Below are 24,110 nucleotides of genomic sequence, written 5' to 3' on the forward strand. Positions count from 1 at the left end.
GGTATAGAGTTCTTGTGATGCCAGTTCCAAAATAGCAATTTCCAAAGAAAATGATATAATAATTTTTTTCAGAATGTTTCCCACTCTCCTACCACCTTGACAATTCAGCATATTCCATTTTCTGTGACCAAGGTTGCAATTCCCTGTATTAACCCACTATGTGATAATCACTTAAAGCAAAGGTTTTTAAATTAATATATTTATAAGAAAAACAATGTTCATATTATGATTAAGAATTTATGCCTAAAAGTCAGACTTCAGTGGTCCAGTAAAATAAAGTCCCTATACAGTATGTATTATGCAACTACCAGAGTTGTTGCAGATATCTCTCTCTTTGTCCTTCCTTTAAGCATGGTTAAAAGTCTCAGGATCACCCGGATATTCATAGTCTTTTCACATTCACAAAATTAATTCTGTGCCTTCAACCTGTTGGCCTTAACTATGCTTAAGACTTATAATGGTATGAGCATTTACTTCAAAACAAGATCTGAAACAGGAACGTGAAGCCAGAGCCCAGGGAATGCAAAACCACATGTAAAGCTGACAAAGGAATGCCAAAAAAAATATACTTTAGCATGATGCACTTCCACTCTTCCACAGCAAAAAATGAAATCTGTATTATAATACAGATTAGAAGCCCTCATATTTGAAATCTAGACTTTCACCTTAAGTTTATGTTCCTTATATTCATGCCATTAAACTCTATACTCTATAAATAACCATGACAAGGTTCATCAGCGTTTATTTTTAAATACTGAAACAAGCCAGTACAAGTTAAGAAAAGGCAAGAGTAGTCTTGCATTTTATAGCATGCATTCTTATGCTCCAAAGAGCATAAGTGACTAAGTTCAAATTGAAGGAATCTCAGTCTTCACACCCAGGATTTTTAAATGCGAAGTGCTAACCACTCTACAATCCTCGGTGGCAAAGGCCATAGTGAATTAGCACGGAGGGAAAAAGTGAATTAGCATGGGAAAAGCCCCTTCATATTATAAACTATTTTCTTAAGTATTCAGTACATTCACATACAAAAGTGCTTCTAAACTAGGTTGTTTGTCAAGTACAGACAATATCCACTCACTCATTTGTTATTTAAAATCCAGGTTTATTTATTTTATTTCACTTATACCCCGCCCTCCCTGCAAGCGGGCTCAGGACGGCTTACATAGGCACAACTCTGCAATAAGGTTGAACTTTTCACAAGTCACTGCATTCCTGTGTTTTCCACACGAAGTGCCAGTTTGTGGCAATTTGTTCAGTTTCCAATGCAATTGCTGTGTAAGCCGGGGGGGGGGGGGGGGGGACAACAGATTCCCCTCATGTGGAGGAGTGGTTAGGTAAAGTAATTTAAGACAGCATATACTCTCTACTTTCTGCTTTACCTGACTGCCTCACCCACTTCATCCTATCTACTTGAGGAAACTGAACGCTTTGTCAGTTTTACCACTATATTTTTTTCTTTAAATGAAATGACCACTTTGGAACTGGTGTGAACACTTTTGGAAAAAGATATCCCCTCCCTGGAGTAGGAGTGGCAACAGTAGCATCACAGGTGGATGACTACCTGATCTTCTCTGCTGCCTTTCAGACCAGCAGCAGGATTCTGCCAACTCTTATGCTTGGCAATCTCACCTGGCAGACGTTAGCAAAGCAATGGCTGAATCAAAGGCAAAACATTTAGAGACTCTAGTTGTAGATCTTACATATTTCTTTTTCAATAGCTTCCATTTGAATTCAATGTTTTATTTTTTCCAGAGAGTGTAACAATATAACAATACATAACGATAAGCTTAACAACAAGAACAGAGTGCTATTACTATCTACAAGATAACTGTAGAATTAACATTGCATACAACAGGTCAGTACTGTCTGTCAGTCCTAATATCATTAGTTTATAACCTATTTCAAAAGTATAATAAGTTCTGGAGGTGCTTATTCTTTGGGATATTTCACCTTCTGCAAGATATTGAACCACTGGAAACCAAATTGCCTGAAATGTCTTAGCATTCCATTGTGTTTGTTGATAGGTCATTTTTCCATAGACGAAATGTTCCCATAACTTGTTTTGCCAACTGGATACGTTTGAGATGGTTTTTTCTTTCCAGTTCTGTGCAATGGTTATCCTAGCTATTGCTAAAAGGGTAGAAATTAACATTTTTAGTGTTTTCTTTTCACAGGTCTTCAGGAGTACATCCAGCAGGACCGTCTCAGGAATGGCAGGTAAGTCATGACTTGCGATTATTGTAATTTGTGCGAGGATTTGGGACCAGAAATGTTGAATGTGTGGGCAAGACCACCAACAGTGTAGAAAATCTATTTGGCCACAACTTTTCCAGCAATATTTCGAGAGGCTTGGAGTGATCTTATTTAAACGTGCAGGTGTGAGGTACCAGCGATTCAAAGTTTTTAAAGTGTTTAATACTAAAAATCTTGGAAGATAAACTGGGCGAAGACCAGATTCTGTCAAGTTTTCTAACTGAATTCTGTTCTGACAATCTTTCTGCCATTTTAGTTGTGAATTCAAAACAGGTTGCTTCAGGTTCTTATTGAGAATTTTATAAATTTTTGACCTTTAATATAACTTGTTCTGTTTTTGAGTAGTCGTTCAAAGTCTGTAAGGTGGAGGAGAGATATCTTGTTGGGGATCCTTTCCCATAGTAGATGTTGAACCTGGAGGTATCAGAACCAAGGAATTTTATCTCCATTTTTTTCTTCTAGCGCTGCTTTAGTAAGAGGAATACTTTTATCAGTGAGATCGATCAAACGGGTTATTCCAGCTGTTTTCCAACTTTGAAAGGCCTTTGCGTCTTTCACCGGAAGAAACCATTCTTGGTTGAGAAATGATGATAATATAGAGTTGTCGGGCAGTAGTAGCGGTAGTTGTCTGTCCCAGACCTCTAAAGCTGCAGCAAGGAAAGAGTTTAGTGCTATGTTTTCATGTCTGTCTTTGTGTTTTTGCCAAATGACATCAGTCAAAGGTGTTGAGTCGCACAGAGATTCTTCGATATGTTGCCATCAAGGTGGAGCGTCTGTTGAATAGCTTCCATTTGGTAATGTGCAATTCTAAACAGAGTTAAATCCAACTACATGCTTAAAAGGGCATAACTCTGTTTGGGATTGCACTGTTAGTAAAGTTATATAATGCTTTAGAACAGAGAATGCATAGCACTTCCCATGCCTGTGCGGGAAAGGCGGGTTATAAATAGAAAATAATAAATAAATAATAGGAGGGCTATCTCCCTAAAGACCCAGTAAAAGCAAGCATAAGGCAAGCAAAGTGTGATCTAACAGTTTAGTGAGGCAGATAAACAGCTGAATGGTCACTTCAGATGAAATATGTAGAGTAATAATTCTATATAGAAGGGGAGAAGGAACAAGCTTGCTGGCTTGTTATGCAGCTGCTTGAACGTAAGCACAACATGCATATATACAGGCTCCATCCCCATGATAGGGGGCCCTTATTTAAAAAATCAGCAATATCTCATACAGGGATGGCATGTGCACAGGTGCCAGACTCACATTCCAGCATTTGAATATGGGGAGGTGGTGGTATTAACTCCGACTTGTCACTCTGCTTGCATTGTAGTTGCCATTCCTGTATTATCTGAAGAAGGCTTTTACAGTGCAGTATTCCATCTCAGACAAGGAACATTTACAACAATCTCAGGGCATTATAATTCTGCAGAATCTCTAAAGGATACTACTTTCTAACAGCACCTAGTCTCCAGATATTTAGAATATTACAGACCACCAGAATGGTCTGGAGGAATTGATGCTGTTTCTAAAAACAACAGGTGTTTCTCTCTTCTAGAGTGTGTCTCACAGTGTTTTGGCTGCTTAAGACTCAGGGCCAATGTAATATTCCTGAACTCCTAATTGTGGTGAGGAGATTAGAAGTGGGCTGCAGGCTACAGCATGTCCTCCTCCCCATTCTACAAGCAAATTATTTCTAACCTTTCAGGTTTGGCTAATTATGTTGTAGTAGTATTGTGTCTGCATGGGTGTTAACCATAGTTAATACAAAACAAATTTCCTTCTAACTGAGGTAAGCAAACCCATTTCAAAACTCTGGTAGTGAATAAAGATCTGAAGTCCAACACTCACACACACAAAAGTGAGAAAGGCTAGACTAAACATAATTCTAAGAACTTTAGAAAGGATCATATGTGCTGGAAAGACAACCAAATGATATTCCCATTAACAACGTTGAGATGATTCAACATTTCATTTGTGAGATCTATGGTAAACAAACAACTGAGTTACCTCAAATACCTACTAATACAAGAAGTGTACACCAGTTAATCTGCTTGCTATGGAATCAAAGTAAAGAGCATCAATAACAACTTGTAATGGAACTATCACTAAATACAGCAGGATTGACTGATTTGTGCTTTCTTCAAAATTAGGAAATATCTGAGAGAGAGTACATCTATAGCCAGCATACCTCCTGCTTCATGTGAGAGAAACCACGCAAAAAACCTACACAAGAAGAATCAAATCTTACAGCTCTTCAATACATCTGCCCCTAGTGTGTTTAGAATAACAGCAGTACCTCTCTAATATTCATTTATATACTTTAACATACTTGCCACAAAAAATAATCCTGTTGCACATACCTGCTTCATATCCCACACGGACGCTTGTTTTTTTCAGGTCCTCTGTTTTTGCTTCCCATGAAAGACTTCTACAAGGCAACTGACATTTTGATGACCAGTCTAGCAGCCCCACAACATGGCAGCCAATTGTTTCTTCTACAGCGACAACGGTCTTCACAACTTCCAACAGAATCTTAAGGAGTCTGTTGTTAGCTTTCTGTAAGCCATGTCTGTTCACAGAAAAAGGAGAAGGAACTCAACTAAAACTTTTCATTCTTTATATTTCCCTTACAATACTTGCCTTACCTATGGACTAGATTTAACTTTAAAAAGATTCAATAGTTTATGTACAATTAATTTAATTATAACAAGCACATTTTCTAAATTCAGTATCCAGTAAAGAATAAGACACATAGGAATCACTGCTGTAGCATATGGAACATGATCTTCTACAGCCCCAACAGTAAAACAATTCTGTGTAGAGTTACTCCAGTTTAAGTCTATTGAAATAACTGGGCTTAGAGTGGAATTCTGCTACACAAAATTACTGTAAAAGTGTTAAAAAGAGAAAGACATAGCATCTTCCATTGTGAAGTCTTGCTTGATATCAATTGCTGGCAGAGGCACCTGGACATTTTTACCAACTTTTTTCAGGTACAACAGTTTTTTTCACTGCAGCCGCAGATGCTCAGTGTAGTGGAACTGCACTCCCATGAGGAGCTGCCCCTGCATCAAGGATAATGCTCTCTGCTTCTGTGAGAGCTTATGCAAAGAAAAGAAGTTGCATTTATTTGTAGGCGAAGCTCAGTGAACATGGCCTATCCCTAGCTAGTAACACCTCACGGATAATGAAACATGAAAACCCAAGAGATTTCCCTCTGCAGTCAAACCAGATTCTCCTAATTTTTTTAATAAGCAGCAGAGCTGATGTGCTCCCCATGAGGGCTGGCTGCTGGCAAACTTACAGAATGACTTCAACATATTACTCTCTCTGAAAAAGATTTAACAACCATAAAGTGGTAGTTTTCTATTGAAGATTTTAAAACTAAGAAGACTACTTTAATTAGTGAGAGGGATCAGTGGTGGCATTTCTAATATATCTCTAATATATTTAAAAGGTTAATATAGAGAAATGTTTACTGTGCTTCCCCATCATATGCATATCTATTGAGAAATCTCAGAGTTCAATGGGATTTATTTCCAAATAAATATACATAGGACTGCAGCCATGCATGTTTACTTAGAAGTTCCACTGTAGTCAACAGGGTCTACTCCCACGTAAGTTTGCAATGCAGTCCTTTGCAGAACTTTTCCAGTCTAAACTGGAGTAGTTCTGCACTGGATTGTACTCACTTTTAAGGTGACTAAGAATTATCCTGATGTCAGATCTGCATTTTGCATTTTTGGGGAAATGCTGATATTAAAGACAAAATAATCTAGACACACATTTAAATATTGTTATTTAGGTTTGATATGTTACTAACTAAATTATATGCTTTATGCATTTAAAATACATTTAAAAACTCATATTAAGACTTACTTCTACGTGAATTATAAAGAAACCCTAGTTTAGTTACAACAGCACTTCCCCATCAGCACTGCTGATGATCCATTATGGAACATCATATAGTCTCCACCAAGTGGACAGAAGAAAGAACAGATAAATTTAAAAACTGCACAGAAGTTTGGGAGACCACAGAAAATGAAGATATACACCTTAGATAATTCAGTTTTTAAATGAGAGCTTGCCTAAGAAAATAATGTGATGGAGATAGGGATGCCGGCCTCCAGGTGGGGCCTGGGGATGACATGGAATTACAGCTCAACTCCAGACTACAGAGATCAGTTCCACTGGAGGAAATGGATGCTTTGGAGAGTGGACTCTGTGTCATTGTACCCTACTGAGATCCCTGTCCTCTCTAGGCTACAACTTAATATCCAGGAGTTTTCCAACCTGGATCTGGAAGCCCTACCCTCCCCCACCTGCAGGTGGCTGGGGGGATCTGGCAACCCTAGATGGAAGCTTTATGGTACAACAAGTTTTGTTGGATATAAAGGGAGCAGCAAAATGCAAGAAAAAATACAGAATTTTCTGTACTCTCCCATGTCATAGTGGCTAGCCGTAAAATGGGAAACAGTTCACCATGATGGACAGTCATATTATAAAAGAGTTAGAAATAAAGAATAATATTATGGAACTAAATTTCGTACACATGGACGAATCAGAGTTTTACTATTTACTACACTGCTACAGATATGGCACAAGCCATAAACTATCAAGTGATAACATAATTATAAATGTAATTAGTTTCATTAAATCCCTAGAGTAACCAATCCAAAAATCTACAGGCCTATTCGAGTCAAATAAGAGTTCAAGCATCAAAATTAGTCACACTGACTGCTGTTTCTCCTCTGTCAAGAAGCTGTGTTGTCATATTAGATGAGGCCCCCTTTGTAGCATACAAAGTATTACCAGGCTGAAATCAAACGTATCTCAGCCTTCTCGATACAAGCTCAGTATACCTTTCTTTAGAAAAGATGTCTGAAGAAGCTTCATTGTGGTTCCCTCCTCCATCTTCACCTTCCAAAACGCACTCTTTGGATTCAGTTTCATTTATATTTTCCCTCTGGATAAGTTTTTGCAGTGGCAGAGAAGACAAAACAGACAAAAATCCTGTCATATTGGAGTCACCTGTTCTGATATATCGTCATGTTACAGAAAGAAAACCTAATTTGCCAGCTTCATATATTTGAAATAATAATTAACCATGCTGTTATCAAAGAAAACCTTACACTGCAGATTGAAACAGTTTAGTCATAGCCTATGAGAATCATTTGTTGTGCTAAGTAAACAGCTTCTTACTTCCTTGCTGGACGTTACTACAGCAATATTAAAATTAGAGTTCACCTTCAATATAATGCCAGCTGCTCAAGCTCCACCTTTCTATTTAATCAACCCCCATTTCAGTAAACCTGACACCCAGTAGGAAAATGTCCTGTGCTGAAAACAGTAACAGGAAAAAGCTGTAGTTGGATCCACCAGCTTCTAAAGGAAGTTAAAGTCTTTTACTACCTGTGTTTGAGTACTGCAAGTTTTTAGCTCAGAAGATAGCATCTCTCTCTCAGGTGTTAACTGCTTCTTCAGTAATTCTAGTTCCTCTATAAGCATCTGTTCTCTTTCTGTGATGATGTGGTCACTATCCAGTGCTATGTTCTAAAACAAGGATATTTCACAATATTAGAAACAAGACAAGGAATCAGCATGTCTCTGATCATTATAAAGATCACTGTTTTTTTCTTATTACGGTTAGAACTATGGTGTTCAAAATAAATCCCAGACAAACACAATCAGATCAATGAGCAGTTCTTAAACTTTAGCAACTTAGGGACATCCATTTATCGATTTAATTTTTTCCCCAGACCCCCAAGCTCGTCCCTTTTCACACACTGGCACCTGCTATATGTTAGAGAGCCATTCTCAAAGTTCACAACATGCTGGACATGCCCCATAACCAAGTGCCTATGTGGTCACTATCCAGTGCTATGTTCTAAAACAAGGATATTTCACAATATTAGAAACAAGACAAGGAATCAGCATGTCTCTGACCATTATAAAGATCACTGTTTTTTTCTTATTACGGTTAGAACTATGGTGTTCAAAATAAATCCCAGACAAACACAATCAGATCAATGAGCAGTTCTTAAACTTTAGCAACTTAGGGACATCCATATATTGATTTAATTTTTTTCCCAGACCCCCAAGCTCATCCCTTTTCACACACTGGCACCTGCTATGTGCTAGAAAGCTACTCTCAAAGTTCACAACGTGCTGGACATGCCCCATAACCAAGTGCCTTCAAACAACAAAGAGAGAACCACATCATCTACAGTTTAGAAGCAAGTTTAAGTAAAATGTTTTTATTGCCTGTGCACAGCAGCAAGGTCAGGTCTCAGAGGGGGGGCTGAGTCTATACAGCTACAACTCAAAAGGCCCCAAACCAAATTCTAATTAATCCTACCCCTTAACAGGGATTTAGCATGGGAGACAGCAGGAAACTTCCTTAGTCAGAGGCCAACAGAACAGGAATGTGAAGAAGCTTGGAAAAATTTTCAGAGCGGCTCATGGAAAAAGATCAGCATCACACAATACCTAAAGTTCCAGTATTCAGTTGAAAACTGCCATTATTATTAAACTATTAATATTTATACATGTAGAGTGGCATCTTTCTTTCTCCATGGTGAGTGAAATCCTTTGCATTAGAAAATAATGTGAAAATCAACTCAATTTTAAACTTGAGCTATGATGGCTGAATCAGGACTCCACCTCCTTGGTGCCCCTCAGCCCATTCACGTTTCTCAGGCTGAGCTATTGGATCCCGTCGACTAATCAGCACATTTCTGTCTAGTGCTCTGAAATGATCCAGAAGGTAAGTGCCTGTAGATGGCAGTGGCTCTACAAGCTTCAGCCTTTCTGCCCCTTCCCTGGAGTGGCAAAGACCTGCCAACTTTCCAAGAAAACTGAGAGGCTTTTGTGTAGCCTAATGGGTGTGAAACAGGCTTCTTCATGGTCACTGCAAAGGGCCTGCAGACTCCCTGCAGTTACCTTGGGGGTTTCCAGACCCCAGTTTGAACAACAGTGAGTTACACAACTTTAAACACATACGAAGAGTAATTATGCCACTTCTTCAATAACTATGTTTATCATAAGACAATGACATCTCCTTTGAGACTGATTTCCATCTTTCTTTATATGATGGGAAGGTATAAAATGATTTAAACACAGCCAAACTGTAATCTCTTTTTATCCTAATATTAAAGGAAAGTTTTGAACTGCCCTCACAATAACTTGAGGCCTTTATGAAAGGAAATGGTTCTAACAAATACGTCAAGGCTTAGCTTTGGGTTTTGTTTTGTTGGTATGTGATATAAGGCATACAGATAGCTACTCAACCAGCTCTTTGTGCCTCAGGCCCACATTACCTCTGCTAACTGTGCTTTAAGTCTATCAAGCTCTGCTTGGAGGAGTTCTTGATTTTCTTTCTGCCATTCCATTTGCTGCATGTGACCCTGCTTCAACATTTCTGTTGCCTGCTGATGTTCTTGATACTGTCGGACAAGTTCTTGACGCATATCTTCCAAGCGCTCTTCATACAATAATACCTGCTTAGAAGATACTGTGCTGGAGATGGAATCTTCACTGGTAATCTGTAAATTATATTAACAGTAGTAACATTTGACCTTGCGTTAAGTAGGCTTAAGTCATGTAATTGTATGAACTGGCGCCTACAACCTTACCAAATAGTAATTCTTAAGCAGTAGCTCCAACACTTTCCCTTCGCTATTTGTAATTTCTTCCCTTAGCTGCCTTTACCCAGTTAGGAGTTTCAAGACACATTTGCCAATGGGGGGGGGGAGTGTGCACCTGTAATTCAATAGATGGGAAATGTAAACACCCCTTCCCCTACAAATGCCCCTTGCCCATGCCCATCACCTTCCACAGTAACAGCAAATATAGGGTTGGATCCTATGACTCTCTTCTCCCTTGAAAGAAGGCTAAATGTAAGGGGGGGTAATATATTCCTGGAGTGGTGCAAGTTTTTAATTTGAAAGTGGTTCCCCTCATCCTATATGGCTCAGCTATTTGGATTAAAGCTATCTCCAATAACATCTATCAACCCTTAGCCCAATTTTTAAGGAAAATACTGACTATTCCCTGAGGTGTGTTAAACTTTGCATTGTGGGCAGAATTTGGACAGATATCCCTGGAAGCCACAGCATGCCTTTATGCCATCAAACTGAGATTAAAACAGTTTTGGGCCAGGATGGTTTGTTAGCCACTCTAAATCAAGACACCCACAAATCGACTTGAAGGAGAGCCCCGGATGAGAAACTGATGACAGTTGGAATGTTGATTAATGATGTTTGAGATGGGCAAATCCAAATAATTTTCTCTGATCAAAAATCATGTCCTAGAAATCGATTATAGTAGTCTAATCCAGAGAACCTGCAGAGCTTGCTCAATCCTATCTTTTGGTCTTTCTTTCCCAGTTGCACAGTCGAGTCTAACTCTTCACGACCCCATGGACCACATCATGCCAGGCCATCCTGTCTTCCGTCATGCTCCGGAGTTTGCTTAATTTCATGTTCGTTGCATCGATAACACTGTCTAACCATCTCATCCTTTGCCGTCCCCGTCTTCTTTGACCTTCAACCTTTCCCAGCATCAGGGTCTTCTCCAGTGAGTGCTCCCTTCTCATTTGGTACTTTGGGTTTGGCTACTTTGGCCAAGATCTGTATCCCCATATATGTATTATGTTACCTTCTCATATCACTGTAGAGTTTTTTTGTTTGCAAGATTGAATATTATAACTACAATGGTTTTACAGAGGAGATTTTTGAATAGGCTCTATTCTGATAGAATCTGCCCTTGTGGCCTTAATAGGGTAGATAGCCTTCCATGCCCTGCTTGAATGCAGGTTCTTTGAGAACATAAGGGATCACTAAATCCTTTAATCAACCAGCCTACATTATGGAAACCCTGGTTCTTTTGCTCAGTGATAAGGATCCTAAGTTTACTCTAGCAACTGCAAAATTTTTCTCAGTCCTTTTGGCCCTTACATTAAAAAAAAAAGAAGAAGAAAAGAAAAGAAGAGACAAAAAGAAAAAAGTATATTCTGATGCTCAAGATCTGTGAATCAATGAACTTCTAAGGGTATAAAAGGAAAAGGAAAGGAAAAGGAGGGCTAAATGGAAGTACTTCCTCCACTGAAGAATGACTGCCTTGATGGAGAAAAAAAGACCTTCTTTCTTCAATCAATCAATCAATCAATCAATCAATCAAAAAGCCATGGTGGAATCTATGGAAACATTTATACACTTGGATTTCTGAAGATTTCAAATTTTACAATTGTGGGATAGTCACTGAGAGGGCCTATATAAATGAAGGCTTTTACTGACTTGGAAAATAATGTGGGAAAGCCACATTCAGTCTGTTATTACAATTATATACACAGCATCTACAAACTCTTTTAGAGGCTAATCACAGAGTTTGCAAAAAAGATACAAGCAAAAGCACAGTCTTTTAAGCGGAAAAATAGTACTTTGCACTAACCCTAAATTATCTAACGCAACAATCCCAAAAGCACATAATGTGCTCCCAGTGATCAGCCTTTGTCAAACAGTGGGCCACCACATCCTACACTACTGACAGCTTTCAGAGAAACAATAACAGTACATTTAAGCTATGTATACATAATGTATATTTACAGGTAGTGCTTCCTTCCTATTAAGCTGGAAACATCAGACTGGAAATTCTTAAGTTTTAAAAATATTATTCAATAATAAGCATGTGTAAATACAGAATTTATTTAATGAAGCTCTGTTCCCTTGTGCCTTATTCTGAATGAGTGTTTGAACCATGAAAGCCAATTACCACCCTCAACAACTACAAGTTTTTGTTCCAGTTGTCAAATATTATTACCCACAAAACAGAATGTGCGATTGGCTAATTATGCAGGAAATTTTAAATAAAGAATAGCTTAATCAAGTCAGTACTTTTCAAAATATCAAAAGACTGAAGATGACAGGCTGATGGCACTTACCAGAGATGTATTTTGCATAAGCTCTTTCACACTTGAAGAGGAGTCTGCTGGGGACATCGAATCAAGTTCATGTTGTCCAGGCACCAGAGCAGATTTAACATCTGGCTGAAACTGTCTGTCAGTGGATGCTGTTTCACTGTACTCTTCACTGATCTCCATGCTAAGTGATTTAGTTGCTTCATACTTGGTGCCTATTCTCTCATCTCTACAGCTGTCTAATTCTTCAGGGCACTCCTTTCCACTTCTCAAATTATTTCCCATCAACATGTCATCTCCCTTTAGATTAGCAATTCTTTCAAGTTCATTTTTCTGGGCAAACTGTACACTCATGGTTACAACAACCTAAATGAATAGAGACAGAAAGGAATTTTCTTACCCTTCGATTTCCTCATTGACACATGAATGTTACTGTTGAAGTATGTTCCTAGTCTACATTCAGCTACTCAACAAAAGACAATATTTTATTCTTAACAATTTTTTTTGCATAACCCAATGCAGCAAGGACCAAGCACTCTATAAAATGAATTGCTCTGCAGCAATCAGTAAAGGAACAAAATGAAGCCATGCACAAATAGAGAACTTCCTACACACTTGGACTGGAACACATAAAGACAGTGACTTCCATCTTCAGCTTGGAGTCAACCTTCCCATCCCCCTAATGGGCATAGGAATATTTGGGATGTGTAGCCCTCCAAACATGGCAGCCTGAGGAAAGAGTTTAGGAACAAGCCTCAGCTCCACCTGGGAAATGCTGGACTTGTGGCTTGCTTCCCTTCAGCCTACAAACTAATGGGAGAAGGGAAATGGCTTGGGGGGGGGGCAGACAGGACTGCACAACTGATTGTACATAACCCCAGTTTCTGCACCCCTACACCCACAGTCCTTTAAGCTGTTACAGAGTTACCGCCTTTGCAGTTTAAATGAGGACCTGAGGAATCAGTGTGGTATGGTTGTTAGGAGTGGGGAGACCCAGGACCAAACCCCTGCTGGCCATGGAAGGTACTGAGTGACCTTAAGCCAGTCTCTTTCTCTCACCCTAATGCCTCTCACAGGGTGTTGTGAAGATAAAATGGAGGAGAGGAGAGCCTCCTGAGCTCCCTGAAGGAAGAGCAGGATAAAAATGAACTAAACAAGTGAACTAAAAAGACACAGATGAGATTAATAATAAAAAACTGAATAAGGTAGATCCTCTAACAGCTTAAGCCTTAAAGGCTCTCATGGGAAAGGGTGTGTGGCATCAGAGAGTGTGTACTGCACATATCTTGACCCCAGTTTCAATAGTAAGTCTTCCGTGCAACGTGGGGAAGGAAGGAGGAATACTCTTCCTCTGAGAAGTGTACTGTAGTGTTCAGATTCATGTAGGTAAAGAGCTTAGCACATTTGTACTAGAAATGAACACATAAAGCTGCCTTATTCTGAATCAGACCACTGGTTCCTCAAGGTCAGTATTGTTGACTCAGACTGGGGAGCAGCTGTCTAGGATCTCAGGCAGAGGTCTTTCACATCACCTACTACCTGGTCCTCTCAACTGGAGATGCCAGGGATTGACCCTGTGGTCTCCTGAATGCAAAACAGATGCTCTACCTCAGAGCCATAGGCCCTTCCCTCAAATGGAGAACAGGAAATGTCCTCCTCTTTTCTCCTATCCCCCCGCTACTCTTCCCTCCTCTTAGTCTCCCATTAGTCTGTCAGGCTCAGATCTAAGATTTGACCTTCAAATTATGAAAGCAAACCAACTCCTTTTTCTTCTGACTCGTCAGCACTCCCATCCCTATGTGCGGTTGCCTCTGGACTTGTTAATTCAAAAATCATGTCAAACAAAAGTTAGACCATAAATCCCCTTTAAAACATGGTTTCTAATCCTAGTTTGTCAGTCAATAGCAAGTCACGGTTTGACAATTCAGATATCACCTCAAATCACAGTTACACTTCCTTAACCACAGACTGGCAAGATACTTGAACTGAACTTTAATTATTGCCCTATTAAATCTGTACCTTAGCTATTTCTTCTAATAATTTTTCTTGGTACTGCTTTTCCAGGAATTCAATCATGCCAACTTCATTCGAGAGCTACAAGAAAAGGAACAGAAGAATCATTTTAAGTGTGTGTGCAAGTTTATGCATTTAAAGCCATGCCTGTAGTACGGCCAAGGGAAAAGATATGAGAGCTGTAATTGTTATTAATGTTACATTCATACTACACTGAGTTTTTGAATTAACATAGTAGTAATTCAGTGCTCCAGTTTTTATACACAAGAGCCTACTTTATCCTGCACTATACAGAGACGCTTACAATACACTCATGCCACTTGTTTGCTTTTAAAGTGCTACAGGACTGTTTTTGCTGCAAAGAAGTAGTATCCTTTTGGAATTTATGCTGGCTCTCTCATAAACAAAAATAAAAGTTGTTATTTGGCACTGCAAGCTGTAACAAACCTTTATGGCCCAGAATAAAACAACTTCTTTTTCACAGGAGGGGAGAGAGGAATCCCAATTTGCTTCAATTAAAAGTTTATGACTTCGACATTTCTTGATTAAACTTTTGTACACATTTGAACTTGGTTTTTATTTATTTATTTAATTAGATTTATACCTCGCCCTCCCCGCAGAGGCAGGCTCAGGGCAGCTTACAGTAAAAATTTAAAAACAAATTAAAACCATAAAACCGTTCTAAGGTGCTATATAAAATATTACATGTATGGTGATGAAACATAGTTTTTAGATATTATACATAACAGGTTTTTTAAAATTACATTAAATGACCTGCACCCTACCACTTTGCCCAGGTAAGGATGGGGCCTTCTCTCAGTGGAAGAGACCTTTCCTTGGAGAAAGGCTCCTTCTGCTGGAGGAAGGAAGGATCCATACTTAGCTGAGCACAGTGGTAGGATACAACCCAACAAATTTTATTTGGCATGAACTAACTCACATTCTTTTTACTTACATGTAGAACTTTTACTGCCAAAGTCTGCTACTATGGCAGAAACACTAAAAAAGTAATGCTGCAAAAAGTAATAATCCAGAACACAGTACCTCTGTTGATTTCTCTGCGATTTCTTGGAGACCACTTTCAGCATGCTTCCCCTTTTGTAGCATTTCATTTGCCTGAGATTTCTTGCAAATACTAAGAAGGAAATTTAAATTAGAAGCATAATCAGATAAATGCTTGATAACATCTCTTCTAATAAATTATTATCTTGTTCCATCTTTTTTAAAACCTCAAATAGGTACTGTGAGATGCTTGTTTTCAAGCACATCTCTGGCTACCCCAACTTAGCACAAAGAATGAATGCTCAAAGAATCCAGAGAAAGGATCATCAAAAAACAAATTCACTTTTAGAAGAGATACAGACTGGAACATACCAATACCGGTATGTTATAAAATGTCATCTAATTACCCTCATTTAGTATTTACTTTGACTCTCTTTGAGGATGGAGTATGGATTTTTACATTTCTAATGAATTTTTAAATTATTCATCTGCAATTATAATGTCTTGATATTTACTATTATCATATGAGTGCAATGCAACTGAACATTGCATATTATTTACATATTCTTTGTGAGAATCGCCTGCTGAAGTGATAATGGCTCAAAATGCATTTTGATCTACATAATGGAATAATCAGCCTTCTGGACCTGTCAAATCCTTGTTTCTTCCTCAAGCTTGTACATATGTTTTCCCTTTTTCCTATAGTAACAACTGCATGGGGAATCTCTGTGATGCCAAGGCATTGTGTGGAGTTATTCTGATAAAAGGGTTTTCTTATGCATTTTCAGTAACTTTCTGAAAGTATTAACACTTCTTCAACATAATAAATTATTTCCCATGACTCATCCCAATAGGCAATACAGGCCTCTGGCCTGGGGCCAGAGCATAATTCAAGGGCTTCAAGTGAACTGGGAAAATCTGTTGAGATATGGAACAATCTTTCCCCTTTCACAAATGCTTCACACAGTATGGCCTGAAACTGAGTTTGGGGGACAGAGGAAGACAGCAACTGTTGTCTGCTCATTTCCCCCCATACTATACAAGTGAACAAAGCAAAACTTCCCTTACTCCATTCTCTTGTATGGAACAAGGTGACAACTGGGAAAACTCATGAAGAACATTCTCTGCCCCTCCTCCTAACAGACACCAACATTGTGAAGGAAAAAGCTAATTTTTACTTGAACACCAAAATCTCTTGAGCTGGCCCTGACTGCAGCCTTCATTATGGGCTAGGGTTGCCAAGTGTATTCTTCGCCAGGAGCGGGGGGCTCCCGGCCGGCGTCTGGTGTGTGTGTGCGCATGCAAAGTGCGCATGCACCGCACGCACGTCACCCGGAAGTGACGGGAGGACACCAGGCACGCTGGGGGCGGGGCCATGGCCATACAAGGGAAAACCATAGTTTTCCCTTGTATGTCTCTTGTATGGAACAAGGTGACAACTGGGAAAACTCATGAAGAACATTCTCTGCCCCTCCTCCTAACAGACACCAACATTGTGAAGGAAAAAGCTAATTTTTACTTGAACACCAAAATCTCTTGAGCTGGCCCTGACTGCAGCCTTCATTATGGACAGAAATAGGAAGAGAGAAACCAAAAGTACCTGAAACATTCAGAGGGGACTCTAGCATCTTGCAGTTTACTCTGCATGTGAGCTATCTCTGTAGTACATCTTTCCTCAGTTTCTTTCAACTGCTGATGGTAATAGGATCGGAGGTGTTCAACTTCTTGAGCATGTTGTTCTTCAAGCTGAGATTTAAACTTCTCCATATCTTCCCAGTGAGATTGGCTAACTTTGAAATCTATATGTGGACAAATAATAGCACTAATACAATTGTTTTTTAAAAGATAAAAGGGTAAAAAGCAATAATATCAGTGTACTGTGATCCTTAATAGAAATTATTTATTCCATTGAAGGATCCTTCCCTTCTAACATCTCACAAAACACTCTCTTGTTGTTAATAGTAGCATAGGCAGCCACAGGAGTACCTCTAGGGATTGTGAATCACATGTCCAGCTCTGAATTGCATCAAGTTTTCATGGCATACACACACAATCGCAAGCACTGGAACAGCAACAGTGAGCACTGCCCAGATCAAGATGGTTAGTACTACCAGAAGTTACAACAAGTATGACTTATTTATGGACAGGAAGGCATTGAAATCTGTCCCAGATCAGCGCAACCACTTTTTGCTCCCATCCCTCCAAAGAGCTGATCAGTGGTCAGAGTTACTTTAACCACCATCATGAACGGCCCAGAGAAGTACCCATCTGGGCCGCTATCTTCAAATAGTGAAGAACACAACAATGAAAGAAATGGAAAACACAAATATGGTGTAAAGAAGTCTCACTGCTGTTATTTCTACAACTACAGCCAATACTAAAATTGGGGGGGGGGGAGACAGCAAAACAAGGTCACCTACAGAGTGTGCCCAGGTATACAGAAAATATATATTTTCACATTAATTTTTAAAATGTCACCTGATGTTTCAGGAGGAATAGAATTTTGGAGGGCAGCTCGGTATCAGTTAAAGTGGGGGAGAATGGGAGGAGAGAGAAGTCAGCCTACTCAAAACTCAATAGAGTTCTTGGAAGGGGAGATTTGGGAATTTCAAACTTGTGCCTCCAGCAGCTCCCAGCTTTGCCCTCTGTCTAAAAGTAAAGGGGCTGCCCCCCATTAGGACCATGCAAACAGAAGATCAGACCACCCACAGACAAGATAAAATTTCCACATACTTGGCTGACTTCTTAAAATTAACCAAAAGAAACACCACCAAAAACCATCCTGATTACAACTGCATAAGCCCAGAAGCATGGACTGTTGAGAGGAGCTGAGTATCAGTTAAAAGGTAAAAGGATGAAGAAAGTAACCTCCTCAGACCTCTTAGAATTTAAGTCAGAGAATCCTGAAAAGGAGATTTTCAAATCATCCCATCCACCCCATCTTGATACAAGTCCAGTAGCACCTTAGAGACCAACAAGATTTTCAAAGTATGAGCTTCTGAAAGTCAAAGCTCCCGTCATCAGATACCAGCTTGTTTACTTACATTACACAGATTTGTTAACAATATGTACATAACTTTACCAACAAGATCCTGAGACGGCATATGCAAATATCCAAGATTTTGCTGGACATTGCCAATTTCTCTTTCATCATGGTCTGCATGTGACAGATTTAATTCCTCAACCTAGGGAAATGGAGCCAAAAAACAATCAATATGAATTTTATCTTTTCTGAAATTGAGAAGTGTTTTTAAAAAACTTTCATTCTGCAGCATTATTTGTGAATCTCCTGTATATATAAAAGCCGAATGGTGGTGGCACTTCTCTAGAACATTCCACACGCTCCGGAATTGGTTGGCGCCCTGGTGTGTCACTCAGAATCTGTCCCTATCCACTGGCTGCATTGCTTGAGTCTCGCCTCCAACATTCTAAACAGTTCGCTGTTCCTCTCCCCCCATAGCCAGTAAGAACACAGAGGTTATTTGCATATGCAGCCTCATTGGCCTTTGCCTCAGAACACAGAGGTCGTTTGCATATGTGACTTGACTGGCTTTTGCCACTAACATTCTAAACAGTTTGCTGTCCTGAGGTAAAATGTGTCCAATCATCAGGTGAGGGCTGGAGATCACTCAGAATGACGACTGCTTTCCAGATGGCAGAGATCAGTTCCCCTGGAGAAAATGGTGGGCTCTGTATCCTTATATGCTGCTGAGGTGGGCCCTGTATGACAGCCAATGTGACGAAGCAGTCATGACTTCAGAGCACGGGAGAGGCTGCAGGTGTGTGTGGGGTGGAAAGCTGAAGAGTGAGGGGGAAATAAAGGTAGGTTGATGATTGGCTGGGAAGGAGATAGGGTTGCCAACTCCAGGTGGGAAATTCCTGGAGATGTGAGGGATGGAGCCTGGAGAGGGTGAGGTTTCAGGAGGCGTGGGACCTCGGACAGGTACAAAGTCATAGACACCACCCTCCAAACCAACTATTCCCTTCTGGGGAACCATCGTTGCCAATCTCCAGGTGAGGGCTGGAGATCACTCAAAATTACAACTGTTCTCTAGGTAGCAGAGATCAGTTCCTCTGGAGAAAATGGTGGACTCAGTGTCATTATACCCTGCTAGAGCCTCTTTCTAGAGGCCGTTGTATTTATTTCCACAACGGGCCTTTTCCCTAGTATAAAATAAAAATATACTTATAAATATTTATAAAAGTTATAAAAGTCCCGCCAAATTGTTAAGTGTCAAAATGAATCTGTTCTAAAAACAATGACAATACAATTTTCTAACTGCCTATATGGGTCTCCCTAAGAACAATGATTCCTATTATGTTGTTACTCCAAGGACTGAACTAAGGAAACACTGAGGAGAACACTGTGATCTAAATTCCTTCTGAAAGCTAGTAAGGAAGAAGGAGAAATTGGTATCTGTAAATGTTCCCCAATGGAGCAAAATAGCCCCCTTAGGGGAACAATTTACAGGGAAATGGCACTGAGGAGGATGTGGGATAAAAAGCACCACAGTAAGCACTGTGGTCATTATTTCAAGACTCCTGCCTCCTCCCTGTGGCTGCTTTCAGAATAAATTTAAAGACACAGGAGATCTGATCACATATCTATAATGTATTATTGAATTTGCCTTAATTAGAAGATAGATTGGAGCCCTTATAATGAGAAGGAGGGTTTTTTTAAAAACAAACAAACACAAGAGTACATGATTTGGATCACCTAGTTAAAATGGCTGTAATTCTGCATACAATTAGACAGGATTACAGGTATTATAACTAGATGATCCAAATCATGTACTGGTGTTTTTTGTTTGTTTTTTAAACTTAAACAGTAGTTTAAGAGCTTTCCTGATAACCCCTTTTCTCGCAACATTCCCTGACAATTCATATGATCATCCCTTACTTAATCTCTTATCTAGGAATAAAATTCGAACCACTTTGGCTGTTATCACTGTTAATTCAGCATTAGGGTAATCAAGAAGCAGGCCTATTGATTTTTCAGTGAATCAGAATGAAGACAACGAGATTTAAGCAGTGTAACTGTGCACAGAATTGATTTTTTTTTAAAATGACAGGATTATGTGTGATGAAGACAACGAGATTTAAGCAGCGTAACTGTGCACAGAATTGAATATTTTTTTTTAAAATGACAGGATTATGTGTTCTCTTTTTGTTGTTCAGTCACAGTCGAGTCCAACTCTTTGCGACCCCATGGACCACATCACGCCAGGCCCTCCCTGTCTTCCGTCATGCTCCGGAGTTTGCTTAATTCCATGTTCATTGCATCGATAACACTGTCTAACCATCTCAACCTTTGCCTTCCCCTTCTGCTTTGACCTTCAATCTTTCCCAGCATCAGGGTCTTCTCCAGTGATTGCTCCCTTCTTATTTGGTGGCCAAAGTATTTGAGCTTCAGCTTCAGTTCTCCAGAAGTTCTCTAGAAGTAACTAAAAGTTACCTACCCTTGTTATGTCTTTCAGTAACTGTGCATGATATTCCAGTAAATTGTGGTGTTCTTCCAGGATCTTGCTCAGGACAGTTTGCAGTGTTCTCTCCAAAGCTAAATTGTAGAGAAGTATTTTAATTCATTTGTGGGTAGCTTGACCTCACACTTCTCCTTCACACCTCCATCTATAGTCTCTGAAGCTCCCTGATCACTATTTGATTTGTCCCAAATTTTACCAGACCTCTAACTATCCCCATGCCTTCCACTCACATTTTTTTCCATAACCAGTTTCACCCTTGTTAATGACTGTTCTCTAATGATTTTCAGGGAGAAGCAAATCCTTGTACCTCTTTGATAGAAGGGCTGCTGCTAAGAAGAGTGAAGGCAGTGAGAGAAAATGTGTGACATTTCAGTTTACCTTGCGCTTCAGTCCTAGATATTAATACTGTGCTAGATTTCTCTCTCTCTCCAGCATCATCTTCAAGAGCAATGGAAGGTTTTTCATGAAGAACGCTGCGCAGAGACTACGACAAGGAAAAAATATTTTTTAAAATATTAATATTGTATCTTATTATATCAGTTAAGCAGAAAAGGCAATAAAGGTATCAGAGGATTGTTACTTTTCCTCCTACTGTGAGCCTGAAGATAGAGTCAGGTAGGATTGCCAACTGCCTGGAGAAAAACATCCTGTCTCTTTAATAGAGGCTTAATGGCATGTCAATCAGTCAATTTATTTCTACAGTCCTTAGACCAGTCATACAAAAAGAAGTACACCTTTGCAATAACTTAATGGCATGTAATGTATCAGGTCACGTAATTTCCCTCCATGCTATGACAAGCTTCGGCTGCCCATTTCCACACATTAAGCCTCCATTAAAGTCACAGGACTTTTTCCCTCCTGGCTTTTCAACATTAAAGGCAGGAACTGCCATATATATACTGTTCCATGCAATTTGTCTATATTCTTTTGTTTTCTCCACTTTACACTAAAGGCTGACTAGATGGGAGCACGGTATAATGAAAAAGTTAGACCAGAAACAAAAATGTAGGTTTTCATTTATCTTGTGGAGAAATGCTTCTCACCTGATTAATCTTGGAGCATTCTTCAGCTACTGTCTTGCTAAGCCCTTCCAGACGCACAGATACAGATCGACCGTCTCCATCTGCAAAGACAAACTGACACTGAAATTGGTTTATAATACCTTATTTTCTATTGTTTGAGGAAAGGGAACAATATAGAAATACTTGCAGGCCACTTTTATTATTTGTATAGCCATTTACTTTAACAGAATACAAAATAGTTTCAGAGATTAACCATGTTGGTCTCCAGCAGGAGAGCTAGCATTCGAGCCTAGTAGCACCTTGGAGACCAATAAGAGTTTCAGGGTACAAGCTTTCGAGAGACAATGCTGAAAAGCTTTTACACCCTGAAAATCTTGTATAAAGTGGTAAAAAAAAGTGGTACATTACACATAAGAACAATATTATAACAACTGAAAACACAAAAGTGCAATAACACAACACTGGAAATAAAATTTTAGGGTACAATATAAGCGTTATAAAAACTTTTGCAGCATTATGTTTGTGCCAAAAGAAAACTGGCTCTCTTCTGTGTTATCACCTTTGTGCTATTATCAAGTAAGTAATCTAATTTGTTCTCAATTTCAGCTCAATCCAGAAGTACCCAACATGAGATCCTCCACCTAGTATATATATTTGAGTTTTTGTGTCCCTCTTGGTGTAGTTTGGTGTAGTGGTTAAGTGCGCGGACTCTAATCTGGGAGAACCGGGTTTGATTCCCCACTCCTCCACTTGCACCTGGCTTGATGACCTTGGGCAAGCCGTAGTTCTGATAAGAGCTGTTCTTGAAAAAGAGCAGTTTCTGTAAGAGCTCTCTCAGCCCCACCTACCTCACAGGGTGTCTATTGTGGGGAGGGGAAGGGAAAGGAGTTTGTAAGCCACTCTGAGACACCTTTGGGTTGTGAAGGGTGGGGTATAAATCCAATCTCTTCTTCTTCCTGCCTGAACGTTCCACATGCCCCCACAGCCTTTGGCTGCCTGATGTGTCGCTCACCAAGGGCCTCTACCCATTGGTGGCTGCGTTGCCTCAGTCCTACCCTTCCCTTTCATCTTACACTGCGACGGAGGACGCCGAGGTTTCTGCTGGGACGGAAGCAAAGCTGCACCACTTGAAACAAAACCTCGCTCCAGCCTTCAACGGGCTGCTTACGGGGGGTGTGTGTGAGAGAGGAAGCACAGCCAAGCATCTCTATGCTAAACTATGCTGAAAATTAGAGTGAAAATTCCTGACTGAAGAGACACGAATATTCTAATACACTACCAGAAATATGATTAAGACAAGCCTAGGAATGACCCTGCAGGTCTGGAGCCTTCTCCCTTTCCACAATGGCTGCCTCTTCTGGTGAGCTCAGATACTAGTGTGCACTGTGCAGGAAGCCCTTCCCTTCTGCAACTGGAGGGCCGAATGGGTGGCCACAGCTATTCATCCAGGCAGTCAGCTATCAATTCAGAAAACAGCATGACTACAACTTCAGTTAGGGCAATGTCCCATGGAATTGGTCCATTATTGAGGCCTCTGTCTGATAGCAGAAGGTGCTCTCTTGAACAGAACCTTTGTGGTTGAAACAATAGTTAGCCGCAATCACTGCCTGACTACCACAGCTGAGTAACCAAGGAGATTCCGGTACAGTCAGATGTGAAAGCCTAAAACAACAGGGAGAGAGCAGGGTAGGTTCTTGCAGTTCTGAAGGCCTTACAAGCCCTAAAATCACCTCCCTATTAAACCAAGGTAGAAAAGCAGACCCACAGGGCTGTAAGCATTTTGGTAGAAAACATGAGACTGAAGAATCAAAAAGAGATGTACCCTGTAAAAAACAAGAAAAATGGCCATCACGTGCTGCAATGTTTTTCTTTCCTGCCTTCACATCACAGTTACTTTTAAACTTCCAAGCTGTTAAATGACACATTTGTACAACTAAAAATTAATTTCAGAAATAGTAATGCTTACATAATGGAAAATATTTTGCCAGATAATATAGAAAATCCTCACAAACTTAACCCCCTCTCCCAGAAAATTCTATTTTAGTGGTTTACCTGGTTTTTGCTCTTTTGTGGCTTGGTAATCCATCTGGTTTTTCTTAACCTCACACAGCTCTTGTGCATGACGAACCTGGAGCTCCTCCTTAAGAGAAGAAAGGGCGGTCTGCTTTTCATTCTCCATGTATTCACGTACTTGGTCCACGTGAGCTGAATAAACCAGAGACAGACAAATGCGCTGGGCCTCCATCTGCAGTTTTAGATCACTCTGAGTAAAAGTTGACACAATGTTAAGATTTTTAAGGAATCTCTTATTTTATGAATAATTGCTATAATAGAACTAAAAAGCTCAGAAGGCTAAATTATTTTACAAGGTAGCAATCCAAGCATGTGAAATAAAAAGTTGGCTCTCAATATGCCTAT

The 24,110-nt window shown here is 39.8% G+C and overlaps 1 protein-coding gene across 5 annotated transcripts in view; it reads right to left on the reverse strand.

Annotated features, from left to right (window-relative positions):
* AKAP9 (A-kinase anchoring protein 9) overlaps nucleotides 1–24,110 on the reverse strand; it is a 143,049-nt gene that overhangs the window by 73,267 nt on the left and 45,672 nt on the right. For all 5 annotated transcript variants that reach the window (XM_015408640.1, XM_015408637.1, XM_015408636.1 and 2 more), the window contains exons 9-21: nucleotides 23,745–23,955; nucleotides 21,714–21,793; nucleotides 21,049–21,154; nucleotides 20,647–20,744; nucleotides 18,270–18,372; nucleotides 16,788–16,986; nucleotides 15,230–15,320; nucleotides 14,192–14,266; nucleotides 12,197–12,538; nucleotides 9,576–9,800; nucleotides 7,669–7,809; nucleotides 7,119–7,222; nucleotides 4,617–4,825 (exon numbers count right to left, since the gene is read on the reverse strand). In XM_015408640.1, coding sequence (XP_015264126.1) covers nucleotides 4,617–4,825; nucleotides 7,119–7,222; nucleotides 7,669–7,809; nucleotides 9,576–9,800; nucleotides 12,197–12,538; nucleotides 14,192–14,266; nucleotides 15,230–15,320; nucleotides 16,788–16,986; nucleotides 18,270–18,372; nucleotides 20,647–20,744; nucleotides 21,049–21,154; nucleotides 21,714–21,793; nucleotides 23,745–23,955 — 1,984 coding nt within the window. The remainder of the gene's footprint in view (nucleotides 1–4,616; nucleotides 4,826–7,118; nucleotides 7,223–7,668; nucleotides 7,810–9,575; nucleotides 9,801–12,196; nucleotides 12,539–14,191; nucleotides 14,267–15,229; nucleotides 15,321–16,787; nucleotides 16,987–18,269; nucleotides 18,373–20,646; nucleotides 20,745–21,048; nucleotides 21,155–21,713; nucleotides 21,794–23,744; nucleotides 23,956–24,110) is intronic.

This window comes from Gekko japonicus, unplaced genomic scaffold, assembly GCF_001447785.1.
Source record: "Gekko japonicus isolate JY-2015 unplaced genomic scaffold, Gekko_japonicus_V1.1 scaffold1868, whole genome shotgun sequence".
NCBI lineage: Eukaryota > Metazoa > Chordata > Lepidosauria > Squamata > Gekkonidae > Gekko > Gekko japonicus.